The 14,718-nt window shown below is 46.9% G+C and overlaps 1 protein-coding gene across 1 annotated transcript in view; it reads left to right on the top strand.

Annotated features, from left to right (window-relative positions):
• KATNAL1 (katanin catalytic subunit A1 like 1) overlaps nucleotides 1-12,955 on the top strand; it is a 32,858-nt gene extending 19,903 nt beyond the window's left edge. The window contains exons 5-11 of the mRNA XM_082756665.1: nucleotides 1,147-1,274; nucleotides 1,783-1,888; nucleotides 5,914-6,072; nucleotides 6,911-7,037; nucleotides 7,994-8,128; nucleotides 10,451-10,577; nucleotides 11,739-12,955. Of these exons, the coding sequence (XP_082612791.1) occupies nucleotides 1,147-1,274; nucleotides 1,783-1,888; nucleotides 5,914-6,072; nucleotides 6,911-7,037; nucleotides 7,994-8,128; nucleotides 10,451-10,577; nucleotides 11,739-11,937 (981 nt within the window). The 3' untranslated portion in view covers nucleotides 11,938-12,955. The remainder of the gene's footprint in view (nucleotides 1-1,146; nucleotides 1,275-1,782; nucleotides 1,889-5,913; nucleotides 6,073-6,910; nucleotides 7,038-7,993; nucleotides 8,129-10,450; nucleotides 10,578-11,738) is intronic.
• Nucleotides 12,956-14,718: the final 1,763 nt, after the last annotated feature.

The following is a 14,718-nucleotide window of genomic DNA, read 5'->3' as shown; positions in this document are numbered from 1 at the left end:
AAAACGGGGGAGATAAATCTGCTCCCTCACTGGCCTCGGGGGCAAACGGTGGGCAGGAGGGTGCAGTCACTGCCTTTTCCTTTCTCCTCCATGAGGTTATTTTGTGTGTCTCCAGCTGCCTCTGAGCCCTTTGCTGAGGCTGCTCTTGTGCCGCCAGCTGGGATTCTGTAACCTGCTCGCTGCTGGCATTTGGAGGCTGAGTTGGAGAGTCCTGCAGCAGCTCCTTGGGCACTTTCTGTCGTCAGAGGCCCAAGAGAAGGAGGAGCAAGAGCTGTGATGCTTCAAAGTGAAAATATTGCTTCAACCCTGTAAGCTCGCTGGCGTTGTGGAGGCATTAAGCCAGAAAGTGGGGGCTGTCAGGGGCAGAGGGAGGACTGGACTCAGTTGCTCAATGGATTGCAGCTTGCTGCAGAAATGACTGGAGTTCAAAGAAGCCTGGGTGACCGGGGAGCTTGCTCAGGGCTTTCAGTGCCGTCCTTAAATAAACATGACCTTTTGCGAAGCTTTTAACTCTTCACAGAGCTTGCTTGTGAATGAGAGAAGTGAAATGGATAGCTTGCAGGAGAAATTGCCGGGCAGGAAGGCTTTATTTAAACACCAGGAGAGATCCTTCTCAGTTTTCCTCCATCAAAGACAGCGGGTGTAAGAGCTTTGTGTTCTTCTGTCGTGGTGGGGTGCCCCTGGCTGAGCTCAGGCAGGGGATGCAGCAGGTTTAGCATCTTCCAGACAGGCTTCAAGTGGTCTGGTCTTCAACCAGGCTGCAGCGCAGCACGAAGTCCCAGCACCATCTCCGTTCTTCCACGAGTTGCATTCATGCATTTGGCTGGCCAAGAAGTGTGTCAGGCGTCTAAAGAGTGGTTTAGCACTGGTAAGAGCATTGGGTTCACTAATTTAACCAGCAAACACGAGTGTTTGGGGGCTTCTCATGGTGTGCAAGGTGTGAAAACACACCTTGAAAAAAAAAAACACCTTGAAAACACAATGTGAAAACATTGGTTTTGCTGCCCATCGTGGTGCTGCATTAAAGGTTCACATCATCTTGTGGCTCCAGCAGAGGCTAAACCAGCCATCACTGCAATGTTTTAATGGTTAAGAAAATGTGCAAAGCAAAATGTCCTCATGAGCCTGTGTGACTTTCACTCCTAGGGCAAGAAAATACCCCAGGAAGGTGTTGGTGATGGGGAAATCCCAAAATTTGACGGAGCGGGTTACGACAAAGACTTGGTTGAAGCTCTGGAAAGGGATATTGTGTCAAGGAATCCGAGCATTCATTGGTATGAGGATTTTCTCCATTGAAGTGGTTTTGCCAGCATGGAAAGGGGGAGGAATTGTTCTTCTCCTAAGCCTTTAAAACAGGGAGCCACCACAATCTTCTACAAATGAGCAAAGCAAGATCTTTTGGTTTTAACAGTGTATTAATTTGATGACAGTCAGGCTCTTGCTGCCAACTGGTGTTACGGTGCAGCACATCCACTGCAAGTGCTGCCGAAATAAAAGCGTACTCCAGAGATCTCTAAAGATACTGCTTGGGTGTTCACGTTATCCAAAACAATTTTTAATTAAGCAGCTCAGAGAAACTTGAGTCGGGAAAATCATTTTTTCCCCCTACCTTTCACAAACGGATTTAGTTTTAGGTTGTGGGATTATAGGAGTGCTTTCACGAGGCACACACTGGCATGCTAAAAAGGGATGGCAGCGGGTGGAAAGCTTTTGGTTGTCCTTGTGTAAAGGCAGGAGGAATATTGCTGTACGGGAATCTCATAAAAGTTTCTTCTCGCCCAGGGATGACATAGCAGATTTGGAAGAAGCCAAGAAATTATTAAGAGAAGCTGTCGTCCTTCCGATGTGGATGCCTGATTTCTTCAAAGGGATCCGAAGACCTTGGAAGGTGGGGATTTATTTGGTGTCTGAGTAAATGGCAAGCCCTAGTTATGCACGTCTGCTGTTTTAGCATGTGTGGCTGACTGCAGTCTGGCTAAAATGCCAAACAGGAAAGTTCAGGAATTTGTTTCGTGAAATCCTCTCATAATGATTCACATCAAATGTGCAGGAGTAAACAGCTGGGAATGGATGCAGGCTTTACACTGAATAATTCTCCTGTGCTTACTCCGTGATTGCTTCTCGATGCTAATACTTTCTGTGTGTCAGCCTGTACACGTTAGCAAGCATATAGAGTGCACTGAGAGAGGCAGAAACGCTTAATGGGAAGCTCTGCTTAATAGAACGGCTGCTCTTCAGCATTTCACCAAGGAAAGCAGTTTGGGGAACTGTTTTATTCTGCACATGGCAGCTCTTTTTTACTCTGACCACCAACTGTAGGCAACAGCAAGGACATGGGGCTGGGCTGGGCTCCTGATGGACCTGAGATGAGCCTTCTGGTTATGTGGAAGCATTTAATGATTAATTTAATTTAACTGGGGAGGACAGACTCTGTTGCAAGTTGTCTGTCATCCGGAGTCTCCAAAGAAATGGCGTGTGTAGGGATTGCTGTGTCCACGAGTAGTTTTTTAGTCATTGGCTCAGCAGCATACGTCAGACCTTGCGTTACTAACCCCGTCTTCTCCTGTTTGGTCCTCATGCTTCTCTTCAGTGTCTATTGAAACTCTCTCCCTTCATCTTGGCACAGAGGAATTTGATCCATTCCCTCATAGACTACAGAGGCTTCACCTGCCCTGCCTTCAAAAGCTTTTTAAGGGATTGAAAAGCTGCTGTGCTGCTTTTCCACCTAACAGGCCTGGAGCATGCAGTGGCCACCTGTCTTTTAAGGCAGGTATCTCAGCAGGCTGCAGGGAATGTAGAGTGCTGATGGCCTTGCCTCTCCAAATATTGTGTCAGTGGGTAGAGAAACAACAGCCTCACCTTCAGAGTTAGTCTCTTCCTCTTTGCATGGGGTTATCCTTTCTTGCTGGCCAGTATCACTTCTGAAAGCGAGGTGGTTGCAGATGTGGAAAAAAAATGCTAAGATGATTTCCTCCTTTCAGCCTGAAATGCAAATTGATTTCTGACGAGTCCATGAAGAGTCTTCATTGTTAGCCTTCTCCCTGGGGGCTTGTGAAGCTGTAACTCTCCTGAATTTATTTTTCACGTAGAACAGCATGTGTTTTCCCTACTGCTGACCTCTGGCTGTGCCGCAAGGATGAGAAGCTCTGAAGGGAAGGCTGCTGCTCGCGGTAATCAGCGGAGCAGCAGGCGTTTGAGCCTGGGCATTCAGGACAGGAACTCGGGGAGCAGGCAGCCAGATCTGGCTTGGGATGTTCAGACGCTGCCGAGAACAATTCCCACGACAGCCCTCACAGTTTGCCCCTGCATTCATTCCCAGGACACTGCCTGGCACAGAGGAGCCAGCTGCCTTCCTGATCCAGCACCGGGCTGTGTGCTTGCAGCTGCAGGTTGCTGAGGGTCCCAAGGCTTGCTCCTCCTTGTCCTCTGAACTGTTTTGTTCCAAGAAGGCCCTCTTGCTCCCCGTGCTTCCCACTGCTCTGCTAGTGATTGTTACAACAACAAGAAGTAACCCCGCGGTGATTTCATCAAAACACTTACTCCCCGTGGTGTGTTTCAGCTTCTTATTGGAATACTTGGGATTAACAGAGCCTTAGAGGAGGAATAAAGAAGCCTTTGTGTTCGTCAAGGATTTTAACTAGTGAGTAAGTGGCAGCCCCTCCTAGTTGCAAGGAGAAAGAGCAACTTGATCCGATGTGCTTCTCTTTGCAGCCCTGAACACCTTGTTTTCCTGAGTCTTCAAGGTTTGTCTGCTTTTTTTTTTTTTTTATAGCTGACTTTTTTCTTTTTAAATCCCTGTAGAACGTGGTGTTCCCTGGGCTTTGCACCTGTGTCAGGCACGTAGATAATGCCACCACTGTCCTGTGCTGGGTAATGCTCGCTGAAATACTTGTGCAGGAGGCCCGAAGCGATGGGCTTTGGGTTCAGCAGGGAGCAGGGTGTGTGGCTGAAGCTGGAATTTGCCCTTCCAGAATGATGGAGGACTAAAAATGCATCCAAAACTGAAACCAGGACACAAAGAAAGGACGTTAGCCCCTGGGGTCACTAGGTCCTGCAGTAAGTGCTGTTTGTTGAACCCAGGTGAAGTGGGATTTGAAGTGAGGCGCTGCTTGTTTTAAAATATTAAATAAGCACATTTTGAAACTCTGAGAGGCCGATAAGTCAGCTCTGTTACAGGCTGAATGATTTTCACCCAGGCACTCCAGGCTTGTACTTGCAATATTATCACAACATCAGCGTGACTCTGCAGCAACTCAAATCCGTATCTGTCTGAGTGCTCGTGTAGAGTAAAAAAAACCTCAATTTACTTTTCATGCTTGCTGCCCTGGAATTCAGGGAACCTTGAGCAGCCTGAAGAGTGACATTGGGCCGTTAGCTGCACGGGGGAAGGATGAACATTTCTGACTTAATTTCCCAGTGAATGTATGTTGAGCTTGCATTAGCTAAGTGTTAAATGGCAATAAAGGTATTAAGAGTTAATGGAAAATGGAATACAGACAGGCGATTGCTTTTGAAGAGTTCGTTTTTGAATAATTGCATTCCCGGTTGATTTGTTTTTATAGATCTCTTCCAGGCCATTCTTTGTGCTGTTTGAAGTAAATTTTTTGTTGCAGGGAACAGCTGAAATCTAATTTGCTCCGTGGCTTGCATTTAACAGATACTTTACTGCTGTGGCGTTTTCTGTAAGATATTAATTGCCAAGCACATTATGATGTGCAATTCTAATTCCGGCTAATTTCATTACCCCTGCAACACGCCACAACTTTACTTGAGGAAGCTCTTGTTAGCATGTAGTCAGACCTTGCCGTTGGGGGAAAAAAAAAGCTGCTGGAGCACCGCGATTTCATAGCATGCTCAAAACACCAGCGGCCTTTCCTAGTGCTGTGAGGGGCTGGAACAATGTGTTGTCCCAGCTCTGGTGCTGAAAGGGTTGGAAAGATGATTTGTGAAGGTAACTAGTTAAAAACGTTATCCTGATTTAGTGCTGAGAGTGAGCAGTGACCTCATGATGGGTCAGTTATCTTCAGAAACCTGCATTGTTTTTGTTGTGGCTCGCTTAAAGAGCCTGTCTTTGCTTTATAGTCAGGGTGGTTAACCAACCTCTGTGCTGCAGGCTTTACGTGGACACTCGTGTCCAACTCAAAACCTGCTTGCATAGTGCTGAGACAATCATGGAATCACAGAATGGGTTGGAAGGGACCTTAAAGCCCACCCAGTCCCAACCCCCTGCCATGGGCAGGGACACCTCCCACCACACCAGGTTGCCCAAAGCCCCATCCAGCCTGGCCTTGAGCACTTCCAGGGGTGGGGCACCCACAGCTTCTCTGGGCAGCCTGTGCCAGGGCCTCACCACCCTCGGAGGGAAGAATTTCTTCCTAACATCTCATCTTGTAAAAAACACTGACTTGTAAAAATCAACCAGATTCATACACGCACTTGGTTAGGATTTGTTGGCAAAGTGTTGTTCTGCAGAAAAATGCTCTACTTTCTGCAAAAGCGTTTTGGTTTCTGTGAAGCTTTCTTCACGAAGCAGCCTTTGTTCCAAAAAGGTGATGACTTCACTCTCTTCATCCACGTGTACAGCCACCTGTGAGACGGGAAGGGCCCGAGTTCAAGTCTGGGCTCTGTCTGTTTCAGAGCAAGGCTGTAAATCTGTCACCTGCCTGCCAGGTGAGAGCTGCAGCAGCAGCTGGTGCCTGTTGTGATTCTGACTCGGGTGAAGTGGTAAGGCAAAGAAACGGCAGAACATTTTCATGCTGCTCTCATTATACGGTGTTCTTTTGTTTTCCACTGATGACAATTGTCATTAAGCAGTTAAAATACAGATTTGGGATTATATTGAGATGTAGTGTAGAGGGCTACAGTGCAAATTTGCTTCATTTGTTGTTCATCCCCTTTGTTTTCACCTCTCAGGGCGTGCTGATGGTTGGCCCTCCCGGCACTGGCAAAACAATGCTCGCGAAAGCTGTTGCTACAGAATGTGGAACGACCTTCTTCAACGTGTCCTCCTCCACGCTGACATCGAAGTACAGGGGCGAGTCTGAGAAGCTTGTCCGCCTCTTGTTTGAAATGGTACGTCCTCGATGATGTGCTCTGGGGAGCTCCAAGGTGAGCAGGGACCTCTCTCGCGGTTTCCTGCCCCTCAGTAGGGCTCTGAAAGCATGGAGCTCGCTGCACCGAGACAGCAAAAGACAATCTGTGTGTATCCATCTTGTTCTGATATGTCACTGAGGGTTAGGAAGGAAATGGTTCATCACCTGTGTTCAGGAGAGCTTTTTCCAGGCTAAAGGTGACCTTGACAGAAATTCAGTTATTTAGTTATGGGATACCAAGCCCATAGTAATAAGTAATTTGAAATTGGAAGGGCCTGGGAGCTGTTATTTTAGGAGCAATACAAACATGAGTTCTGTTTCTGCTCTGAGTGATGGACATGAGCTTCTCACTGAATTTTTGAGTGCAGTCCATCATGCAGGCTGTGTGAAAGACAGGATCTACTCTGCAGGGTCATTCACCTCTTTGGGATCTTTGTTTTGCTTCTAGCACTCTCTCAGTTGAAACGTCTCTATTTTGGGGTAGACCGGGTTCCTTTTTGTTCCCTGTGCCTTGCCCTCACCAGCACAAAAACCTAAACATTAAAAAAAATCTGCCTGAACAGTGCTTGTGTTCCTTTTCCCCTTTTCAATGCTGGTTTCTGAGGAAAACCAACCAACACTGAAAGACCTCTGACTCGAGGGGCACAATTTGAAGTGCAGAAACTTAAGCAGTTTGTAAGTCAAAGGTATTGAATTGTTTTCTTGTGGCAAGCGGGGAAGTCAACTCTGTGGTATTTCTGCCTGAACTGCGTCGTGGTCAGATGAGGGCCTGTGCTTGCTGCTTCGGTCTTAACAGCGGTGCTTTCATTTGAATCAAGGCGAGGTTTTACGCTCCGACAACAATCTTCATAGATGAAATAGATTCCATCTGCAGCCGCAGAGGCACGTCCGACGAGCACGAGGCCAGTCGCAGAGTCAAGTCGGAGCTGCTGGTGCAAATGGACGGTAAGGATTCCAGGCTGAGCTGTAATTTGGGGGCCGGGGTGCTGTTCCGTTACAGATGGGGATGTAAAAACCTCGAACCAGCTGGATAAACCTAGCTTTGTGGGTGGGGGGAAATAAGACAAACTGGGAGGAGTGCGTTTTCTGAGTGCTTGAAGGCAGATAACGGAGCAAGGCGCTCTGCTTTCTTTCTTTCTAAAACAGCCATTTTGCTGGAAAATTGAGAACTCCTTTTTAAGAGGCACCTTACTCTAGGAGAAGCAGATAATGGGAATTTGAGAAGTTTAAAGCAGGCCTTCATTTCTGATGCAATTTAAACAAATTTCTCTTATTTCCTGGCATCTCCTGCTCAGGGACCCAGTGACCAGATCTCATTTTGCTGTGGTGGCAGCTAACATTACCCTTTAAGTCACATTTCGTACCAGTTCTGTGCGACACGACACACCGCCATGAGGAACATTTTGTGGCGTAGTGCTTCGACAATCACCTCTGCACTGCAGTTGCTGTTGAACCACCATTTATAATTGCCTCAAATATTCACCCTGCGTAGGCAACTTTTTGCCCCAAAGTGATCATTTCTTTGCAGTCCTCATTTGGGAGGCCAGGGGGTGATTTTGTGACCTCCGTGGCCAGATTTAGCAGAGAGAGAATTGTTGGTGGGGCTGACAGTGCTGCACACACATATTAATTAACACACATATTTATTAACACACATTATTTCACACATGGTGTTATTAGCACTGCCAAAGAAAGCCTTTCCTTGACTCAGCAGAAGAATGAACTGTCCCTCTGTCTGTGGCAGTGATGATCCTGCCACATCTAAGCCATGGAAAGTCTGGAAAGTGGCTCTAGGAGCATAAGGAGCAGTTGCTGAGCTTTGTTTGAGCTTTTGCAGTGTTTGTGCAATGTTTCTTAGCAAGCATCTCGAGTGAAATTTCTCCCAACCGTTGTGCTTGCAGGGGTAGGTGGTGCTCTGGAAAACGACGACCCCTCCAAGATGGTCATGGTGTTAGCTGCTACCAATTTTCCCTGGGATATCGATGAAGCTCTCCGAAGGAGACTGGAAAAGAGGATTTATATACCTCTACCCACAGGTACGTTTGGAACAAGCCTTTTTCTTTAAAATGGCCTTTACAAGCCTGCCTTAGGACTGCTCTGGGACTGCTGGATTTGTGAGGAATTGTGATGCTTTTGTGATGAGCAGTGAAATTTAGGAGTTAATCGTTTGGTGGGATTGCTTTATATTTAAAAAGAGTGAGGGGAAAAAAAAAAAAAAGAGCTCGCTTGGGGGCTTAAAAACAAAGAGCTGCTGCGTTGCTTTGCAAGCCCATTGCTGGCTTCTTACATTTTGAAAGGGAGCTCATTTTAATGAGCCTGGAATTATTTTAAATGTTTAACAGTCAGTCCTTGAGTGATCATCAAAGGCACCCTTTGGACACGTTAAGAAATACTGCGAACGCACCCATGCCCTCGCAGACGAATGCAAAGAAATGGCTCCGTGAATTTGCACTTCCAGGCTCAGTGCCTTGTAAATCACCACTTGCTTGCCTTAAACTAGGCTTCGAGCCGCTCCGAATGCAGCGGGCTGATTGCCTTCCTGCCTTCCTGCCTCGCGACGGCTCGGCTCGGCTTTTCTGGCTGTCACTCAGCTGTCCTATTAATTTTGAGATCCCCAGCGCTTGAAGTTTGCGTGGCTTTGTTTCTGCACCCGTGCAGCGGGCGCCTCGTCTCCCTGCGTGAGCACTCCAGATAACAAGATGCTGCGTGTGAGCTGACAGCAATTGTGATTGAGCTGAGCAGGTATAAGGACACTTAATAGGCCTACAGCTTGTCTGCGCAGGTTACAGGCAGCCACAGCTACTAACGGGATGCCTGTCTTTATGACCAATTAGTTTAAAATCCTATCAGCTCCTGCTCTTGTTTCTAATTAAGCAAGATTGGTTTTTTGACACAGTAGATTACACCCTGGACAACATACAAGATGGGCTCCTGTTTTATTTCCAGCCTTCTGTGCCGGCGCGTTTATCCTGTGTATAAGGAAGTCGAGCTGTTCCGTGCAAGCCTAAATGATGCATTTGTAACCGCCTTGTGGCGTTTGATGTGGTTTAATTGCAAAAAAAGAGAGAGATTTCATATATACACTTCTATATTGTAGAATTTGGTACAAGTATATGTCTGCAGTGTTTCGTTTTTGAGATACTGTCAGGGCTTGCTTATCCCAGTAGAAAAATCAGATGAATATTCTCTGAGCCAAGAAGCTCTCTGCAGGTACGCCGTGTGTACACTGCTGTAAATAGTAAATCCCTGTTTTATATCCAGTGCCAGCTGCCTGATTGATACCTGCCTGCATTCCTGACAGGTCTGTGAAGCTCTCCACGCCAGCAGCCTTGGATTAGCTTTCTGATTCCCCTCTGCTTTTATTTATTTATTTTAATTTGTGGCGTCAGTGAATAGAAAGCGTGGATATTTCCTTCAGACTTTTAGCTTTTCCTAGTGCTACTTCCCCTGCCATGGCTGTCCTCTTTTCAAAGCCGTAAAAATTGGTCCCTGTGGATATGAAGATGCTGAGCTGCTTTGTGGTTCTGCACGGCGAAAGCCAGGAAAGCATTTGTCCCTCCTTCAGCACCGTTATGCAGAGTAACGCCGAGGCCCGAGCTGTCAAATGCGAATTCCCTGTTAGAAGCCTGGGCTCTTTAGCGTGTGTACCCCAACGCACACACTCCTGTGTGCTCTCCACAAGCAAAATGGTTAATTGGCTGCGCAAGTACTCACTTACACAGCTGGCTATCCCTTCGTGTGCGCTGCACCCAGGTCTGAAAGTGGGATGCCAGGGCATTTGGGTTGTAAATACATGAATGTGTTTACCCTCTTAATGTATCTGTTTTCTATCAGGCTTCAGCAGCTTTCTGGGGTCCCAACTGGGTAAAGTGCTTAAACACATGCTTAAAGTTCAGCCTATTGTTAGGGCTTTGGTGTTGTTTAAAGCTCTGCTAATAGAATCCTCGTTGTGTTTTTAATGAAACTGTGTGACTAATATGCAATCAAACACCCGAGCAGAGAATGAATCCAAAGGGATGCGAGAAGCAGCAGACGTTTGTAGCCTTGTGCTTTAGTGCCTTTGGGTAGCGTGTCACCAAATGCTTTGTCACCTGAGACATAACAGGCATTTTTAATGATGTATGCCTTTGGAAGGCATCTCTAGAGTATGCTGTTTTTAATATCCAATTTTAAAACACGTACTCTACTGTATTTGATTGTGCACTTTGCTAAGATTTATGATTTGCTCTGTCTCTTTTTCCTTTCCTTATATTAAAGCCTTTTGTTTGTATGAAAAATCTAAGTTGTGCTCGTATCTTCTTTTTTTTTTAATGTTACTCTTGCAAGGCTTCAAACAAATATTTTTTTGTGTGTTGTAGTAAAAGGCAGAGCAGATCTGCTTAAGATTAATCTCCGGGAAGTAGAACTGGATCCTGATATCAGCCTCGAAGAAATTGCTGAGAAGATTGAAGGTTATTCTGGCGCTGACATCACTAATGTTTGCAGGTATCTCCTTCCCCTTAATTTGCAAATAAAATTGCCTGGCAAGTCGTCATTTACATTGCGTGATAAAAGGCAGTGCCCACAACAGCTGAAGCTGAGCTAACAGCGACTACTTTTGGGGCCCAGATCTATTCACTGAAAACGTGCATTGCTGTCTTGTTGAGCACTCTAAAAACCGTGGTGTTTTGCATGAGAGGTGAGCGGGTTTGCTTAGATATAAAGGAAAAAAATTGAGCAAATCTTGTGTTACCCTTGTCTGCATTTAGTGATGTTTGTTAATGCAGTGCACAACAGGGTTGGATTCTTTTCTTAAATCCTGTGAGGTGAAGAGCTACAATTCTGTGATTGTGCAATGGAAAAGATTTTTTCCTAGAATTTTTCCCCTTCTTTGGGGCTTCCCAATGGTGTATGCTTGGACAGCCCCAGCACAGCAGTGTCTTGGTTTCTGCTGGAATTTTATAGGTGCAAGGGTATAACAGATAGCATATAGCATTAGTATTGAATTCATTTCCATCCCATTCACACAACTTGTGTCAATTTTTGACAAATCAGGCCTTTCTGGGGGAGGACAGATATTTGAAAAAGCTTACCAGTAGGAGCTGTCCGTCCCTTACAGAGATGGGGTCCCTGCCAGGAGAAACTGATCCTTTAAGAACGTGGCTTGGGATTATTTTTTCCTTTCCTATTTTGCTGAGATTGTGAAATGATTCCGTGGTTTTGGAAACCCGGTGTGTGTCACACGGTGCAACAGTGAAATGACCTGTTCTCCCTGAGGCCTGTGTTATCCCCTGCTGGGAAAAAAACTGGGGGGAGAGAAAAGGTAATTTCAAGCTGCATGTGGGCCGTGCCGTGAGAAACGAGCGGTGTTCTCGAGGAGAGGAGGAGCAGAAAGAGCACGAGAAGCCACAGGCACCGATGGTCCCGTGGTGTTAGCAATTGTTGCACGGCACTTGCTGGCTGTCCTCTGGGGAGAAGGGGAAAATCTTAAATCTTAAAGAGGGGTCTGCGAAATCCAGAGTGCTTTTGGGGAAGAAAAGGATGAATAGATAGCCCTGGGTGCAGTTCCTCTCCCACCGTGCCCTGCCCTGTGCTGAAGATGAAATCCACAGGCTTACAGCACGTGCTGCTGGCAATCAGCTCCCAAACCTTGTCCTGTATTTCCAGGGATGCCTCTCTGATGGCGATGCGGCGGCGTATTAACGGCTTAACTCCGGAAGAGATTCGGGCTCTTTCGAAAGAGGAGCTTCAGATGCCGGTTACCAAGGGGGACTTCGAGCTGGCTCTGAAGAAAATCTCCAAATCTGTTTCCGCTGCGGACCTGGAGAAGTACGAAAAATGGATGGCGGAGTTCGGATCTGCTTAGCCTCACCGACAGCTCTCCCTTGCTAGAGTTTTATGGCTTTTGTTGTTTTCACTTGCAAAATGAGTTGGAAATCTTTTTTTTTTTTTTTTTTTTTTTTTTTTTTTTTTAAAAAAAAAAAAAAGAAAGGTTTAATAAAAGGTCTGCCTCCCTCCCTGTGCTGCCCCCCTTCTGGTGACAAGATCCTTTAAACTCCATTTGCCTTTAAAGGGAGCGAACACAATAACAGGCTGATACTGTAAAAAAATACATATATTTTATGTCTGAAATAGTAAAATCAGACAAACAGGAAGGGAAAAAATACTTCTGAGAAAGATCTTTTCATTTTCCCAATGACGAGCGGTGTTGTTTACCTCCTCACAGTCATCTTTCATGGCTAGAATCAGTAAATCAGCTGGGGGCTCGCTGCACCCCCTGCTCCACGTGCTGTATTTTTGGTGAGCCTCCCGCTCTGCCTCCCCTGGACGTGGCGTCGATGCTGCTGTCCCTTGCTGCTGTTCTCCGCACACATTTCCAGAGTGAAGCCTGTGGATTAATTGAAATTTACGTGGAGGAAACGAGGATCAGTTTGCCATCACGACGTGGGCATCGTTTGGCATCGATGTGACTGCAGGCTGGACCAACGTTGCTTTTTTGACTTCTCCTGATGGAAATGAGAGGAAAAGGGAAGGGCCTTGGCTGCTTTCAGCCCGTACCTGATCTCTGCACATCGTTTGTACCCGTTTGGCCAGTAGGCACTTTGACTTAAGTTATACCGTGCACTTTTATGCTTCTGTAGAATCCTGTACTTTGCTTTCTAGATCTTACCCTTATTGTTCTTGTTGTTATTTAAGTAGGACTTTAATACAGTAAAGACACTCATATCAAGGCTGTCCTCAAACTACGTGACTGTGGACTTCCAGTTCTTCCAATTAGGCCTGAGCCCTTTCCTAGCTTTACCGGGCGATGGAATTTGCACTTGTTTATGTTGCAGAACTGTTCAACTGGTAATGTGTTTGCTTTTTTTGTTTTTTTTTTTTTAATGAAGATGTCTTTCAAATGTACAAATGCAATTGATTTAAGGGGAAAATAACCTGTACAATCTCATTTATGTTCTTATCTGTGACTTCCCTTCCCACGTGCAAGGATGAGGAGGGAGGGGTTATAAACCCTAGCAGAGAAGTCCTCTCTGGAGCATAATTGTCACGCTTTTCACAGACCTGGGCTGCAAGTCTGACAGGTGAAGGTTTCCCATGGAAGGAATGAGAAGGACAGGACAAATTTACAGAGGAATACACAAGCTCTGAAACTCGTGGTGATTTTGTGAGCTGGATGCCAAGCAGCGCGTTGGCTGTGAGTTGCTGTGCAGTTCAGGGGGTGACTGTGCCCTCTGGCTTCCTGCTGAGATGTCAGATGTGGGGAGCTGGAATATCTTCGAGTTACCTGTTGGCCAGGAAGGTCAGTGCAGGGAGAATATCAGCCTTTCCCTCTTCACCTGCAGGCAGAATAAAAGCTCCCCTTTCCTCCCGGCTGCCCGCTTGGCACCAACAGCCCTTGGGCTTCGCAGGCTGTGGAAGGAGCAGCTCTCTGTGCCCTGGAAGATGAGCAAGCACAGAGCCGTGTTGGCTCTTCGTAATTTGGGGCTAAATTCCTCCCAGGGCCAGTCTGTTCCTCCCAGGGAATAACTGGATCTTTACAGAGAGAACGCTTTGAAAGCCTGGCCACAGCACAGCCTGTCAGTTCCTCCTGAAAGCTGTGTGCTGCGCCTGTTTTGCTTTGCTTTCTTTTTTTTTTTTTTTTTTTTTTTTTTTTTGCTTTTACTGCAGTAGAAACACGTAAAGCTCTGCCTCTTCCGTGGCTGGTGCCAGATTAGCACTTTAGCACTTCAGAGGCTCTCGCTGGTCTCACACCACTGCTGCCCGAGGAGCTTACTCTGCACGGGCAACAGCAGGGCCCTTGCTGCTGCTGGAAGCACCACGTTCAGCAGAAATGCCCGTGGAGGCTGGGTTATTACCTCAAAAAGGGAGCCAGGATGCAGCAAGGAGCAACAGGGAAGGAAGGCTGGGCCAACAGCAGTAGCAAGGCAAGACCCTACACCAGTCCAACACACATCCCCCTGTTGAAACCCTCACTTAGGGGCTGTGTGATTCATCAGAGAGTGACAAACTGGCACATCACAGCCTGCTGCAACCAGTTTTTAGGTCTGTCGGTGTGTGGATGTGTGCACGCGTGGCGCTTGGCTGGCTTGGGCTTCCCCTTGCACAAAACCAGGTTTCAGAGCTGTGTTTCCGCGTCCCCTTCGAAAGGTCTGTGAAACGCCCGCCTGGGTGGCACTGTTAATTTTGGTGCAACGAGCAGTTTGGGTGTACAAAGTAATAAATGTACGTGGAGAGTCTGCCTGGCTCCGTTTCCGAAGGCGGATTGTTTCAGCGTGTCGCAGCGGTGTTGGATCCACCAAAACCCTGGGCGGAGAGCGGTTAGAGCAGAGCCTGCTCTTTTTTGGGTAACACTGTCAGCAATGCTTTCCCTCTTAAATTGGCCTTTCATTGCCGCGGGCTATAAAACCCGAAATGTTCCAGCATCCAGCACAGGGACGGAGGGGGGAGAGGCGAGCAGCGGCCCCAGCAGATGTTCGGTGTTAGCACCTGATTCAGACCTCACAGAGCTGGGCAGGTTTTGTTTTTTTTATGGCTTGCCCCTGGGCTGAACGTCTAACCAGGCTCCAGAGAAGCTATCATCAGCTGCTCGCTCACCAGAAGGCTTCCAAAACCCAAACTCCCATTAGCAAGGAGCTCTCCGGGCTGC

The sequence above is a fragment of the Aythya marila genome (genome assembly GCF_965140915.1).
Source record: "Aythya marila genome assembly, chromosome: 1".
NCBI lineage: Eukaryota > Metazoa > Chordata > Aves > Anseriformes > Anatidae > Aythya > Aythya marila.
The sequence above is the reverse complement of the archived record's forward strand: the minus strand, read 5'-3'. Positions and strand labels throughout refer to the sequence as shown.